This window comes from Marmota monax, unplaced genomic scaffold, assembly GCF_021218885.2.
Source record: "Marmota monax isolate L192 unplaced genomic scaffold, Marmota_monax_Labrador192_F-V1.1 WCK01_AAM20220418_F8-fsc00020, whole genome shotgun sequence".
NCBI lineage: Eukaryota > Metazoa > Chordata > Mammalia > Rodentia > Sciuridae > Marmota > Marmota monax.
Genome location: NW_026692912.1, coordinates 10,399,703 through 10,416,272, shown reverse-complemented (window position 1 = coordinate 10,416,272; position 16,570 = coordinate 10,399,703). Strand labels below are relative to the sequence as shown.

At 47.2% G+C, this 16,570-nt stretch overlaps 1 protein-coding gene across 5 annotated transcripts in view; it reads left to right on the top strand.

Annotated features, from left to right (window-relative positions):
* Nucleotides 1-16,570, top strand: part of Astn2 (astrotactin 2) — an 848,095-nt gene that overhangs the window by 604,106 nt on the left and 227,419 nt on the right. For all 5 annotated transcript variants that reach the window (XM_046451532.2, XM_046451529.2, XM_046451531.2 and 2 more), the window contains 3 exons: nt 3,704-3,828; nt 7,823-7,927; nt 11,394-11,573. In XM_046451532.2, coding sequence (XP_046307488.1) covers nt 3,704-3,828; nt 7,823-7,927; nt 11,394-11,573 — 410 coding nt within the window. The remainder of the gene's footprint in view (nt 1-3,703; nt 3,829-7,822; nt 7,928-11,393; nt 11,574-16,570) is intronic.

Below are 16,570 nucleotides of genomic sequence, written 5' to 3'. Positions count from 1 at the left end.
GCCAGAATTTGTTTTTATGTCTGTATGACATCTAAGCCCAGGCACATTCTACCACCAGATCCTAAGTCCACTTCAGGAATCTATTCACAAATGAGAGAGAAAGGAGATAGGAAAGACTTATTCAAACTGGGTAAAATTGGACTGGCATCATGGAAGAAGTGGTTTTTGAACTGGGCCCCTTGTCTCCTAATAGTCCTTACTATACACACACATACATGCACAGGAGATTTGAGAAAGAGAGCAGTTTCTGACCACCTGAGTTTAATCCAGCATCCTGCCAGCTCCCTGGACACCTTCCCCAAGTGGGTGGATTCTGAAGCTGCTGTTGGTATTTCCTTCTGAGGTCATGGACTCAGCAGAACTTTCCCAGCACTGCTTTTCCCAGCTACATGTTGCCTCCCAAAGATCTGATTTATGTGAAGGCCCTGGGCGCCCTCTGCTGGCAGAGGCCATGCAGGACGAGGCATCACTGAGGCGGCCGGCAAGGGACCCAGGACCTGGGGGACTGTAATAGTTGTAATAGTTACTCAGGGCTTCAACCTCCCCTGCCTTTCTCCCTCCCAGCCGTGTGCACTAGCCAGTAACTCCCTCCCTTCCATCTTCTCCCTCCTCGTGTGCTTCCCCAAATCCCTCCCTGCTTCCTGGAAGCTCAGAAGGAAAACCTTCACCCAAGAAGGGGCACCAGGGCCAGGCCCCTGTCTGCTGTGCTTCCTTCCACCGTTCATTTGGGGTCACATTGTCTTATAGAACAAAAATGATTTGGCCAGAAAGCAGAGGAATTGGAGGACGGGAGTGTGATTGGAGCGAGGGCAGTATTATCTTCCCTACACTGCACTTAGAAATAGAAGATTTCCATAGAAGATTTAAAATGGAGACTCCTGGATGGGGAAGTGAAAAGGGTAGATTTGCCCTCAGAATGTGTTTACCAAATACACTCAGCGTGGAAATCCACAAATATAACTTCATCTTGCGGAACCTTCATTCCCCTGTTGCTTAAATGGGGTGAGGGGGAGTATAATCACACCCAGCTCGTGATGTTGACATAAAGATCCGTGAGGTCACATTGAGCACAGAGCCATGGTGCAGTCAGGTTGCAATGAACCTGAGGCCTCTTCTCTTAGCAGCAGCCTAACTGGGCTCAGTGCATCCATAGTTGCTATGCCCTTCCTACTTGGACACCCTGTATCTACTGTGGAGAGGACTTTTAGCATCCTGCATCTGAGCAGGATGCAGGAATGTGGACTCTGCCGCCAGACTACTTGGGCCCTCCTACTTCCCAGCTGCATGGCTCCGGGTGTTGATACAACTCCTTTGTGCTTCATATTTTTAATCCTTAAACTGGGAATCTTCATAGCATCCACTTCATAGGATTGGGTGAAGATTAAATGCGAAGTACTTACGACTGCACCTGGTGCATAATAGGTGTTCAGTAAAGTCATAATTACTCCACTAAGCAGATTGTGTAGCTTTTTTGATCCCCCTTTTCCAGACAAGAAAATTGAGTTTGGGGTCCTTTCCTCCAGGTTACTCAGCTAGGAAGCCATGTGGGCAGAATGGAAGCCCAGTGTCCAGAGCCATCACCACCTCCCAACACCTGGTCTCTCCTACCCAGAAAACAAGTGTGTGGGTCTCAAAAGGAAGGGACTTTTGCACGGAAGCATCAAGCCCATCTTGATTCCTGATAGTCAGCTCCAGTGACTGTACTGCATGGCTGATTTGTGTCTCCCTGGATAGGCTGGGAACATATGGAGGACAAGAAATGAATCCAGTCTCTCTCTGTGTCATTAGCACCCAGCCCTCAGCTCCTCCCCGATTACGTGCTCAGCAGGTGCTTCTTAACTGGAGAGGGCCTGGAATACCCCTCCATCCCACCACACAGCTGAGGAAAGATTACAAGGGAGGCATGAGGAAATTCGGTCCCTTTAGCTCTGGCTGCTGTTGCATGACACATGGTGGCACTTCCGTTACCCAGAAGGCTGTCTTTTCTATTCACATTGCTTTCCATGCACCCAGATTGGCAGAAAAACCCATGAGCAACCACCTGGGTGGAACCCAGGTTCACATCTAACCACAGGCATAAGCAAGAATGGTTCTACAGATAGACATGCCGCCCACCAAAGAGCTTGCTTAAATGGCAGGTGTAGACCTAGAAACTCACCATGATGCATAATCATGTCCTGGGCAAGTAGCCCCAGGCGGAGCCAGACTGGGTTCCAATCGGGGACCCTTTCAAATATCTCTATTAACTATCCCTGTTAACTCAGAATCTCATTGTCACTCACCTGTAATTTAAAGATAATAATATCCACCTTGGGGGGGGGGGTTCATGTGAAGATTAAGTGATAAACTTTAGATTTAATCCTAGCAAATTAGAAGGATGCTGTAAATAATAGAGAGGACAGTAACAAAGACAGTGATGGTGATGCTGGTGACGCTGCAGATGGTCATAATGCCACCTCCTCTGGACGCAGACATGGAGAACATGTTCTCTAAACGGGTGACTTGGTGATGAGCCTCCAAGGTGCCTGGAGCATGGAGTGGAGATGTGTAGGACAGACAGGAAGGTGACCTAGGCCACCTGACACTGTCACAGCTGCTTTTGAACAGCCTGAGGTCCGGGCTTCAAAGGCACTGCTTGGGTGTCGCATATTTTCGTGTTCGTCTTTCTGATTTTCATTTCAAGGTCGCCCCTTCCAGGTGGCAAAATGAAGTGATAAACATCCTCCTCCTTTTGTTCTTTTCCTCCCCCTCCCCCTCCCTCTCTAAATTATAATTAGTGTCTCTAACTCGGAGCATCTCTGACTATGAAGTGACCTCCCAAGTCAGATTTAATGCGGACATGCCCTTCATACCGTCCATGCCAACTGGTTATCAGGGTGCCTGCTTGCACACCCCCAGTAACAGCAAGCTCCCCAACTCTCTCAGCAGGCTGTTGGGATTGAGGGAGGTCTGTTGTCTAGCGGGATGAAGCCTCCCTGTTCTGCTCTGTCACCACTGTCCTCTGTTGAGGGCTCATTCCTCCAGGGGTCTGACTTCTGTTTCCTGGGATTAACCCTCAGGACGGGGATGGAGGGAGGTTCCTAAGAGGTAATGGCAGGGGAAGAGCATTAGCCTGGGAATCGGGAGACCAGAGATTGAGTAACCCACGGGTTATCATGAGCAAGTCACTCCCTTCTCCAAGCCTCAGTTTCCCCATGTGTCAAATATCTCTCAGGGCCCTGCTACCTTAACCAACGTCTACTTCCCCAAGCCTTCCTTCTCTAGTCTTGGTCTTCAAACACTCCATGTTCTTCTTGGTTCTCCCTCATCCTGGTCAATTTTGTTATTGCGTGTGCACAGGACAGTGACCAGCCAACTATGCAGTTTCTAGAGCACCAGAGGATGTCTTCAGCAATGGGCAGCTTTATTCCCTTAAGTGTCTACAACAGCCCTGAAATCTAGGTCTACTTTATAGACAAGGAAACCAAGGTTCCAAGGGATACAATAGCTTGCTGGGACACAGGCCATCAGTGGTTGGGCCAGGATTTAAACCTTGTCTTGAGCTCTGTGTCCTCAGATCTGGGATTCAGGAAGCCAGAGGTGTCACAGGAAGCCACCCAGCCATGAGTGCTTCTGACCACCAGCCACCTGCCCGCTGGCCCTGCAGCCCCCAGCGGCTCCACTTGCTCCTTCAACGTGGTGGTCTCTCTGCTCCTCTCCACAGGGAGAACAACTTCATCAAGGACTTCCCCCAGCTGGCCGACGGGCTGTTGGTGATCCCGCTACCTGTGGAGGAGCAGTGCAGGGGGGTCCTCTCCGAGCCCCTCCCGGACCTCCAGCTGCTCACTGGTAAGACACACGTGCCAGAGCCTCCCCAGGTTCCCTGAGCGCACGCCTGGCCTCCAGGTGGTATCAGCAGATTTAAGAGGGGCCCAGCCAGACCTTCTCCTTCAAGAGGATGGGGTGGGCTCCATTTCTTGGGCTCCACTGCAAGCAATGTAGAATGGGGGGCTTTGCTGAGACCAGGGCTCTGGGCCAGAGCAGTCTTCAAGGACAGGCAGGCGCCTCTCTGAGAATAGGAACAACCTTTCAACCATTCTCACTGAGGCCTTTGCCGCTGTGTCCATCAAAACCTGTTCCACTCTTCTGACAATTTTCTGATTTGTGTTTTATTTTACCTTCAGTATTTGTTTTCTAGGCTCAATTTTAAATCCTTCTAACATGAAATCAGTGTACTGTCCAATAAGAGCCCCTGGCTCTTGAAAGCACTGGAGTTACACAACTGGTTTTTGTAGACGAGCCAGAGCGATCGAGAGTAATTTCCCCATTTGCTAGATAAGGAATGTAGGCTCAGAAAGGTGAGGACCAGCTGAAGGTGACCCAGCATACGGCCAGGACTAGACCCTGATGCCACAGCACCAAGTACTTTGTCCTTTCCACTCCATTCTGCAGCTCTCACATACCCAAACCTCTCTCCCCCTGCTTACTGGAAATATGTCTTATGTGAGTTCTCCTGAGGCTTCCCATTTTTTGCATCATTACAGATTGCCTTTCTACTCCTTCTTGTCTTCCTCTCCTGCTTATAGGATGGGGGCTTTCCTAAGCTATTTGGGGCTTTGTGATACAGTAATTGGGTGGCATCCACTTTGTAAGGAGAATGGTCATCCCATTGGATAAAGGAGCTCTCTCACTTAGGTGGTAATTGGGCCCCAGGGAAGACCCTGCAATGTGGCTGACTTGGGTTTTGAATCCTCCCTATCACTTGCAAGCTCTGGGAGACCTTAGGCTTACTTCTGTTGAGCTGTCAGGTAAAAGGCATAGCTAGAGGAGAACATGCACCTGGGGGCAGGGCCTGCAGGGGGCCCAGATCTTTTTGTGCATTGTCCCATGTGTAAGTTCTCCAAGGCCCCTGGCTGTCTACAGATATGTCGGGGTTGAGCCTAGTCTTGTTTTATCCTCTATGTTATATCACCTCCCTGACCTGTCCTACTTCAAAGAGGGACCCAGATCCAGACCAAATGAAATCCCAGATGGAAAAGTTCTTGGTAAAATGTGCCTAAAAACTTCTATGCCTTTCTTCATATTTTATTTGTGCTAAGATCATAGAATTTCTGAGCTAACGTGGACTGCCACTTACATTCCATGTTCACTCAGTAAGTGAATCTCCCTTACTGATGAGGAATCAAGTCTGCAAGATCCCTGCTGAGGGACTGTCCCTCTCTGGATAACCCCAGTGGTGGGCAGTTTACCACTTCTGAGAGTAGACTTCTCCCTGGTTCATGGGGAGGCACTGTGTTCTAACAGAAAGGCCCCCGGAACAATCCTTGACCATTGTATGTCCTTGATCAGTTTCTCCCTTTGAGTCTCAGTTCCCCTTTCCAAAAAAATGGGCTAAAACAAAAATTTCAGGATTATGGTGAGAGATGGAGTTTATGCACTTAAATTGCTTGGTCCGCTATGGCTCTCTGGTAGTGGCATACCCTTTTATGAGTGTTTTGACTCAAGGATCTTTGCCAGTTTCCTAATAAAGGAACAGTTGAAGTTTAAGAGTTGTTGTTGTTATTATTATTATTATTATTTAATGGCCAAGAAAGATTCCTCCCCCACCCCAGAGCTTTATTCCATCCCTATCCCCAAGGACCCCAAGGACCCCAGGACCTGGAGCAGATTAGGTAAGAAGGTAGCCAGAAGTAAGAACCTGGATTGGGTTTATGATCAGGAATGGAAATGAAAGTGTTGTCAGTCAGTCGTCAGCCAACATGTAATGACTAAGGGACTTCTATGTGCCAGAGTCTGTTCTAGGCTTTACAAATGATGGGAAAATAGTACAGACCACAGCCTTGGCCACAGGAGGCTGACATTCCATTGGAGAATATTCCAGGCTGAAATGGAGGAAGGACCAGGGAGATAATAACGGATGCAGCGATGACCTTGGCCTGTGTCCGTGTCTTTTTGTGCAAACTGTTTTCTCTGCCCTAAGTCAGAAACCCTGTCCTCCCCTCCACACCCCTGTGCCCACTCTCCTTTTCTCCTCAACCTCTGCAAAGGAAGGACAGGAGAAGCAGAATAGATAAACAGAGGACAAATTGATAATCACACCACCTTGCTCCAGTGGACATATCTTTGGGATCATGAATATTTTACTTTAAAATGAAAGCCTCTAAAAAATTATATTATTCCTGAAAAGGCTAAGGAGGAAAGAAAAAGTTGCCAATAATGGACAACTTTAATACTGTCGTAATGTCCAGGATGAAATCATTTGTTCCAGTGAGATTCTCATTTTAATCTTGGTATCAAATATCTCTTTAAGTGCCTCCTCACCAGGGGACAAGAGAAGAGGATAGGAAATGTGTCTGTTATTTGCAGAGGCATAAGAAAGCATGGAGACATAACAACAATAATAAAAACTGCTGACGTGCCCAGCATTTCTTTTCTAATGCATTTTTCCCCCAGATTATAAAGAAGAGTTTGCAAAGCTTAGGGTAGAAAATTTAGAAAATTGGAAATGAATATAAGACAGAAAGCAAGAATTTTGCAGGCACCCACTACCAAAAGTTAACCATTTGTTAATATTTTGTTGTGTTTTCTCTTTCTTTATGTGTACCTGTATTTCCCAAATGAATTCTATGCAACATCAGTTCTAGAACCCCTCTGTGTGAAAGGAGTCCCATGATCAAAGAAGTTTGCATGCTCCCTTCATGGAGCATGAAATGCATCTATTAATGGTGCTGAGGAATTAGTTTGTTTAGCCAACATATCTCTTCCTTGAAATGTACATGTCCATGTCAAGAAATGGTGGTCTATCCAGGTATAGTTGAGCACTCCTGTAATCACAGCAACTGAGGCAGGAGGATTTCGAATTCAAAGCCAGCCTCTGCAACATAGTGAGGCCCTAAGCAATTCAGCGAGACCCTGTTTCTAAATAAGATATTAAAAAGAGCTGGGGATGTGGCTCAGTAGTTAAGTGCCTCTGGGTTCAATACCTGGTTTAAAAAAAATAAGAAATAAAGAAAGAAAGAAATAAAGAAAACTCTTCTTTATATTCTGGGAAAAAATACATTAAAAAAGAAATTCTGGGGGCTGGGGTTGTGGCTCCGTGGTAGAGCGCTCACCTAGCATGCACAAGGCACTGGGTTCAATCCTCAGCACCACATAAATGTAAAATAAATATATAAAAATAAAAATAAAAAATAAATATTAATAAAAAAGAAATGTTGGGCACATCAGCAGTTATTGTTGTTATGTCTCCATGCCTTCTTGTGCCTCTGCAAATAACAGAAAAGAAACAGTGGTCTACCCAGAAGTCAACCAACATTAAGGCACAGATAATAAAGGTGTTAGGCTTTTCCAGTGGTCTCTGTGCAGCTGCTTAGCTCTGTTACAGTTGGTGCAAGAGCACCAATGGTCAGCAGGTAATGAACAGGCTGAAGTTGGCAGAGCCCTGGTCTCCCCTAAGGGACTATCTAGGTTACCAAAGGACTTCCACCTCTGTTACTGTCTTCACAACATGCCTAAGAGACAAGGTCAGCAGAGACAGCTGCAGGGGTCACAGAAGAAACGGAGACACACAGAGATGTCTAGTGTCCCGAGGCAAATTGCCAGTGGAGTTAGGTGGGATGTAGAGCTGACCTGAGATTGCTCTTTAAACGAGAGGAAAGGAACTTTCGAGCGAGAGAGAATAGTAAGGTCTGGAGGTGGGTCCCAATAAAATGAAAGTCCACTCAAGACCAAGTCTCTGCTCACTGAAGAGGTGACCATAAACCGAGCCCAGAGCTTGGGGGTGAGCGCTGGGTGCGAAGCAGCTGAATTCCAAGCTCACGTGGCATTTTCTTTCTTCCTCCAGGAGATATCAGGTACGATGAGGCCATGGGATACCCCATGGTGCAGCAGTGGCGTGTCCGCAGCAACCTCTACAGGGTGAAGCTCAGCACCATCACCCTCTCAGCAGGTGAGGAGCACTCTTGGGGCAGCCAGGGGACTTGGAGTGATTTGACACATGTTCCCAAGGACCTCGGGTGTGCCAAGTCCTGTGCTGGCCCTGGGGATGCCGAAGGAGCTGCCAGGGAGGGAAGATGGATGATGCCATTGACACACAGCAGTCAGGTCAACACAGTAAAGGACAGCTGTGGGACACAGGAAGCCAGAGAGGCTTCCTGGAGGAAGGGGTGTCTGTGGGTGTGGAAGGATGAACAGGGAGGAGGATAACCAACACTCATAGTTGTTCGTGTGTGTTCTGGAAGTATTTGAGGCTCGTGGCTTGTACGTTCTCCTCTGGCACCAACGCTTCTCTCTCTGGGCTGATTTTTTTTCCTGTCCCTCTCTCACCCTACCCCCACCCCACCAACAGGCACCGCCCACTTTATCTGTGTGAACCCTTGGCTCCAGCAGAGGGACAACTTGAACTTCTCAAAATGAGACATCTTTTTTCATGACTGTGATTTTGCCCTTGCTGTTCCCTCTGCCTGGATCCCCTTCCCTGGGGACCCCAGATTAAAGTACTCCGATGCCCGCTCCCCTCTCCCCTTCCCCCAACACCTCCAGGAATCCTTGATCCCCTGTGTCAGAGTGCTCACAAGTACTCCATTCATCCCTGAACCGCGCCTGTCTACCCCACGGACCTGAGATCTGGGTGCAGGGTCTGGGGCTTGTTTATTGCAGTCTCCCCGGAAGCTAACACACAATGAGGTCATTGTTCATCTGTGGGATTCATGGAAGAATTAAACAATGAATCAATGAACACCAGAAAATAAGACACAAATGTGTGTTATTTTGTGAAAATGTGAAGGACTCGGGAAAGATGAGCCCTGGCCTCAGGTTTGCTCCCCTGGATCCTATTTGTAACACTGTCACAGGCTTCTCGTCTGTGTTCCTGCTAATTATCCATGAGTTCTTATCTTTCTTTATTTTTTTTTCCCTTTTTCAATATCACTTTGTTCACCAGCAAAATGGAACTCTTTTAATTGGGAATTTGAGGACTTCACCCTCTTGGAAGTACAAATAGTAATTATTGCTGACATCTGTCAAGCACTTTATAATGTTTCATGTCTTGTGACTTACAACAGTCCTACAAGGAAAGCGTAATTTATCCTATTTTTCTTCAGCTAAGGAAACTGAAAGTCAGAGAGGTTAAGTTGTAACCTAAGGTTGCACAGCTAGTAAGTGGCAGAACCAGGAGCAGAGCAGGGATTTGAGTGTCTCTTTGTCTGCTTGGATAAAGATCCACAAGGCTTCTCCAAGGTGTTATTTATTACTTAACAGAAACTATCTCATTATTAATACTGCTGTATTAATTACCCAGTCATATGAGTTAACAGGTTGATGGAGAGAGGTTGTTCTCATCAAGCGCCCATTCTTTGAGCCCTGTTTCTGTTTTCCCCACCCCCCCTCACCTAGCACTTGTGAATATAACTGTGATGTTCCTAATAGAACTACAAAGATGTACCTGCTTTAATTAATCAGTAACGATGCTCCTGGAAGCCCCCTTATAAATCAAAATGTTGGCAAATTGAAGCTCATTTTCAGTGTTGGAGAGGCGCTTGCTCTTTGATGTGGTGCAGAATCCGTTGTTCTTTTAGTGGTGGTGGTTGGGGTGCTTGCTGTCTTCCAGGAAGGGTGTCCTGTGCCTGGTTGGGGAGGGGTATAGGGAGCAGGCTGTGCGGAGTCAGAGGTCAGTGAGGCGGGGCTTCTGCCTCTCAGGTGGTGCCTGTTGCTCGGGTTGGGAGGAGGAGGTGCTCCTGGCCAAGAGGAAAGGCTTCCTGGAGAGGGTGACTTCTGGGGCCTCGGAGCATGGGTCTGACCTGGGGAGGAAGCAGGAGGTGACTTCGGGTATGTGAGGGGGTAGGTTTGGGGGGTAGTGAGTACGCAGAGGAAAAAAGGCTGGTGGAAATCCCAGCTCACACTTGGGACAAATAAGAAAAATGAACTGTTTGGTGCAAAAATCCCATGTTTGTGGCTGCTGGGAGGTGACCTGAATGCCCAGATGAGGTCAGTGCTTGATCCCGTGGTGGGGAAAGCAGCTCGGGAAGGCTGTGGGTGGGAGATCTAGGCAACTCTAGAGGAGGGGTAGTTGGCAGTTGCAGGGGATGAGAGAGCCCAAAGGATAGACAGGAGCCTGGGACAAAGTCTGCCTAGTCTTGGGTGCAGTGTCATCTCTGGCCTCCTTCCCGCCATGTGTGCCAGTGACGCTGGGTTGATGGAGCTGGAGAAAGAGTTTGCAGCATTCAAATATTTTCAGAGGATGCAGCCATTGAGGTCTATAAGAAAGCTCAGAGAACACCTGTCCCTGCTTTGGTGGCTCCCCGGCTGCTCTTTGAACTACAAAGCAACATGTTTGGGGGTATCATTTTCTTAGCTCCACATTCCCCTTTCTGAAACTTCCCTAGAAGTTTCGAAACAAGGGGTTCAGCCAGTGTCTAGGTGGCAAGGGTTCTCACTAATCAGCCTCCCATTGCTGAGCATCCCTGGCAGGTGGCTTGGTCACGTGCCTGTTGAAGGAGGAAGGAGAGCAGCTGTTACTGAGTGACTGCTGAGCAGGCCCTGTTCCAGGTGCTGAGGACTAAGGACTAAGAAATAGAGCACCTCTGTGGCAATACAGGGAGAGAGAAGACACCTCTGCATCAGGAGGCCAGGGCAGAGGTAGCAAGGGAAGCTAGAGCAGAGGTCAGGTCCATGGCCAGAGAAGATGCAGAGCCTGGGCGAATACAGATGCAGGACTCCAGCTGTGGGCAGTTCAAGCCCTAGTTTATTTGGTGCATACACTTGGGAGAGTAAACAGAAGTGGGTTTGCACCCAGCTCCTCTAGCTGGAGCATCAAGACAAGTCATTTACAATCTCTGGGGTTTGACCTGCTCATCTGCTCAATGGGGGCTGTTATCAAGGATAACGAAGTTATGGCAAAGATTAAATTAGATTAAAAGGGTAAATATATTTAATGGTGTGCCTAGTATGCATTCTTTGCTCAGTCAATAGACATCAGATTTGACTTTCTGATTGTGACATTAAAGTCACCACTATGGCCTGGCACCATGGTGCATGCCTGCAATCCCAGCAACTCGGGAGGCTGAGGCAGGAGGATCTCAAGTTCAAAGCCAGCCTCAGCAACTTAGCGAGTCCCTGCTCAGCTACTTAGTGAGCCCTGGGATCCATACCTGGTACCAAATAAATAAATGAATACATAAAGTTATGATCATGTAGATGACTGAGTTTTGGCCCTCCTTTTCTGTAGTGTCCCTCTTGAGAGAGCTATGTATATAAGGGAATGATGTGAATGTTCAGACTGATGCAGCCAGAAAGCTGCCACTGTGATCAGTAGTAAGGCACCAGATCCAAGCTGGAAAGAGCCCCTGCCATTGTGTCATTTGTGACCACCTTCCTCTGAAGTCTGACCACCTACACATTGCTGTCCTTCCCGTCAGGCTTCACCAATGTCCTCAAGATCCTGACCAAAGAGAGCACTCGGGATGAGCTTCTGTCCTTCATCCAGCACTACGGCTCCCACTACATCGCAGAGGCCCTCTACGGCTCAGAGCTCACTTGCATCATCCACTTCCCCAGCAAGAAGGTCCAGCAGCAGCTGTGGCTCCAGTACCAGAAAGGTAAGCCTGGAGTGCTCGCTGGAGGGGGGCAGCTGACCTGGTGCAGAGGGAAGGTGACTGGGGAGACCGCTGAGCTTCCCCAGGTCCAAATCCTGGCTCTACTACATAGAAGCTGTGTGTAAGGCAAGTCCTTGTCCCTCTCTGGGCGTCACTTTCATCACGGGCAGAGGTAGGTGATGTTTTCAGGATTCTTACAGTTCAGGCATTTTCTGAAGCGCCAAGTTGACGTTCTGGGCTGCATCAGTCCTGACTTCTGCAGACCCTGTTATCAATCTTTCTCCTTCAAACAACGGCTGGGGCTCAGAGCAGGGAATAAGCGTGGAATCTCCTTGACACCTTCCTCTCTCTGGGCTTCTTGGGAGAACCCAGGAGGGGCTCCAAGTCCTCTGGAAGAGACCACATCCAGGAGGACCCATTCAAGTCTCTCTCCATGGAGGATCATCAGATCTTTCCCTCAGATTTTCAACTATTATCAGACCTAGAACTCCCCAGACCAGGAGCAGAGACTAGTTTCTGCCATTCACTTTGTGGACGTTGTCCCCTCCCCAGCTCAATTTTCCCTTCCTATGAAATGGGACCCTAATTAGCTATTCTTGTCCACTTCCCACATCAAAGGGGAGAGTGATTTTTGGAATAGCATTTTGAGAAAATTAGACACATTGAAAATGTGGATATATGTGTTTTAACAGATCAATATATTCATCCCTCCATATTTCACACGTGAGAAGTTGAATCTCTGACATGCAAGTCAAGAGCCCAAGGACGCAGAGCTAATAAGTAGGGGCAGTACCAGAACCCCCGAGCTGGCTGCAAAAGCCCTCGTCCTTTCCCTCTTCTGACTATACTGAAGTGCTTCATATTGTAATTAGTACTGTTAGCATCAGCTAATTGGAAACAATGAGGAATGATGCTACACCCTCATGTTGCAACTTCTGCGTGGGGATCAGCCACCCTGTCTCCAAGAACTAAATCAGTCTCAACTCATAAAACCACAGAATATGAACGCTAAAGGGAACTTAAAGGTCTCAGTGGGCTCAGCACTCCAGTTTTGCATGGGGGAAATTAAGGCTGTAAGAGAGCAGGAAACTTACTTCAGATCACACCATTCCACTCATCTGCCCAGGAGGATATTCAGACCCCTTTATACTGCTTCTTGGCTTCTGTACATTCCTGAATGGATGAAGCCCTTGTCCACCTGTCTTTGCCATCTCCAGAACCTTCCCTTTCGCCTTGGGAGCTTCACATCCCCAGTCAAGCTTGCTCTCTTGCTTGCTGCCCGTGTGCAACTGTGTGGGGCACGGGTGGTTTATAGGCAAGGGGACATAATTGAGTTGTCTGGGAATAGCTCGGTTTTATGGCTGTGACAATGACAGTCTTTAAGGAAGTGCATTAAATCAATAGAAGTCTCATTGCGCTACCCTATAAATAATGTGACACATCATTAAGCAGGGCAATAAGCTTCAGGACTTCGAAGTAATACAATTAGGTTATGTTTATAAAAACCTTCGCTCACAGTGGCCACTGAGCTAATTTGCTTCATGCCACATTCAGGGCCTGGGACACTCTCTATGCTAAATTTCACTACATCTCCATCCTTGGTTGTTTCCAGGGCTTAGACTTTCTCATTCTAGAAAATTCCATTTCTTATATAGTGGCTAGATGGAATTGTCACAAGTAAGATGGGAGAAGGGGTGGGAAGAATGCTGAAATGGTAGCTGGAGGTCCTCCTTCATGGCCTGGCTTTGCCATAAACGTTCTGGGTTCACATGGTGTTGTGGCTTTCCCTCTCTGGTCTACTAGACTGCAAAAGCACCTTTATTCCTTCCATGATCTGTAATTAATCCCAAGAGGCATACAAGGATACCTCAAAACCACCTTGACCATTGTCCTCTCCATCTTCACCTAGATGGTACATCAGGCACTCGTCTTTATTTTTTGTTGTCGAGAGTGATGCTAGGAAGTGAGGAGGTGAGAAATGGAATTTTCCTCTGCAGAACTGGAAGAACCCTTTGACCCGGAGACAATCAGTGTCCCTTCTCTCCTAACTCATCAGTTATGTGTCATAAATATCTGCTAAACAGTGGGACCCAGACTGGGATGAAATGTGAGGTTGGAGCTGATAATTCTGGAGCTTTGGGAAGAAGAGTGGAGTGAGGTGCCAAAGTGGGGCAGCTGGGGGTTCACGTCTGAGCCCCCTTCTTCCACACCTGCCAGATGACCTTTGGGCAAAGTGACTTCTAATTTCATTTTCCTCGTGTGTGAAATGAGGAATGATAATTCCTTTGCATGGCTTTTGGGAGAATGAACTGAGATAACACAGATAAAATGCCTGACCCAGAGTAGGTGTGTGAAAAATGGTAGCTTAAAAGAAAAATCATGAGCGTTGGCTGAGGATCCTAGCTATGGACCCAGCCCTTTCTAATAATGTATGACCCCAGCCCTCTCTTCTCCCTGTGAATTATATATGCCCCTGGAAGGGACGGTCTCTGCAAATGTCTTTTCGACTCAATAGACAGTGGGGGGTAGAAGGATGCTAAGACTCTTTAAAATCCATGAAATCTGAACCTTAAACAGTAGTTTCTCTTTGACTGGAAGCACTAACCTTGGAAGAGTTGGTCTGGGGAAAACAGGCCAAATAGGGCATGGAAAATCATCTTAGAGATCTGTTTGGCCCTCTACAGTTAAAAGATGGCCTTCCTGTGATTCTTCCATCTGCCCCCACATCAAAGAGGGCAAGAGTGCTTATGCCTTCATTTTAAAAAAAAAAATTTTATTAGTACATTTTAATTTCCAGAATAAAGGGTTTTCTCATGACATATTTTTATATGTAAGTAATATACTTCCTTCGTAGAGGGGAGACCTGGGGCTCAGAGAAGAGAAGGGGCTTTCCTTGTCATCAGGTTCATCAATGAGGGAGCTGGAGGTTGGATCCCAACCCGAGCCCAGAGCTTCCTTCCCCATAGACCCAGCATCCCTCAATACTGGGAACAAATGTCCCAGATTTCCAGATTTACTAATGATGGGCCCCTGGCTGCTATTATGATGCAGAGACAGCCAATGGAAACTACTAGAAAGCCGAGGGAAATGGGTGAATGTGCCTGATTAAAATATGTCCCATGAGAGATTTTCCTCTCATTCCCTTAAGGGCTTCTAAGTGTGCATTCCATAGGAGAAAGAAAAATTCATATTTATTCATTTGTTCTTTGGTTCACCGAGCATTTCTCAAGTGTTTCCTCTCTGTGCACCTGGTGGGTGTTGGGCTTCTCAGTAGGTAAGACGTAGGCTCTTACATCTTACCTACTGAGTCGTTCATCACCAGCCTACTTCATTCTTTCAGCAGGTCATCATTTTACCTTACAGGTTCTTAAAACGCATTGGTAGACAACTGGGAAGAGGGAAGGAGCTGATACACAGTAGGACACCTAGTCCTTATTATGTTTTGGCCTGAGCTTTCGCTGGAGAGTGGCTTGTCTAGACCACTGGGTGGAGGTCATTTGGATCCTTGAGAAAAGAGCTCAGATCCATTGTGGTATCTGTTCTGGATACAGAAGGGGGTATGGTGGTCCATAATCTGTGAATTTCCTTCTCTGTAATAGAGAAAAATTAAAAGTTAGAATATAGACGTCTAGTTTCTGATGCTCATTCCATAGGGCATCTCAGGCATGCCAGGAATGACTAGAAAGATTCAAGCAAGCAGGAGGAGTTTTCTATTATTAGGTGGAGACTCTGGGCTTTCCACTAGTCCTGGGGGGTCTGGAGCACTGGATAGCTCAATAAAGTGGAAGCTGACCTAATCCAGGAGAGGGTGGGCCTCAGGAGCCAGGCAGAGTGGCTGAAGTCATCCCTGGATGCTCCAGGTCCCAGCCCTGAGGGCATGGAGGCTGTTCAACCTGCCAAGACACTCCCCAAGCACCATGTGAAGTGCCCAGTGTCCTGCCCTAGGGTAAGACTTGCACCGTATGCTGTTATGCTCTTGATAGTTCTATATTTTGGAAAGTTACCTTTCTCCTGATTGAGACTCCTTTTTGTGCTTTGGCTTGATAATATCATACTCTGCCTAGCTGTGACCTTGATATAAGAGCTTTAAATCATAGTGGGCGAGGATGGCCTCAGAGAATTTAACTACACTTGTGAAGTGAGAGAACTGTGGAGTTGGACTCAAGAAGTATTGAAAGGGATCTGTGATTTTGGCCATCTTTAGTTTTCTACTTGGGGAAGAGAGTGATGGGTACATAAATGATCAGATGATTAGGTTTCTTAATGTTTAGCTGCCTCTTATTTCATGGAGAAAATGACTCCATAAGGTGACAGGTGTGTGTATGTGAAGGAATTAGGAATTGTGTGTGTGTGGGGGGGGGCGGGGCAGGCTGAGACAGGCAAGGAGAGTGAAGAAGAGATGAAAAATAGAGAGATATACACAAAGGCAAATCAGAACCCAGAAAGAGTAATGGAGGAATAAAGACAGTCTAGAAGCACAGGAATTTACACAGTTAACATTCCTTTTCCTAGTGCACAGCATGCCAGGCCTGGGAAAGGGCATTCTCTGGGTGAAGCTTGCACTGCTCTCGAGTTTTGATTGGGAGGATCCATGATAAAGAGATGTCCCCCAGATAAATACCTGTCATCACTTTTAAAAGGGGTTTTATCTCTATCATAATTTTCCAAGACTGTCCGAGAGGGAATGTATTTTTGCATTTCCATTTGAATTACAATGCACTTTTGAATGTCAGGTGAAACATTCTTAGACTGCTTTTTTTTAAGGAGTTTTTGGCTGTTTGAAAGACAGATTAGGGGGTTGCAGTGCGGAGAGAAGAAAGGAGAGATGTAGTCAAATGTCACCTCCTCTTGTGCAGACAGGTGTGGCCAAGGGGCAGATGTGAGCCGGGTACTCTCTGGAGCTTTCCATTCCCTGGGGGAACTTGCTTCAAAGACAGCAACAGACATGAAAGGACTTGTTCTCAGGATCTGAGACCTGCAGGGTGCTCGTTGACTTCCCC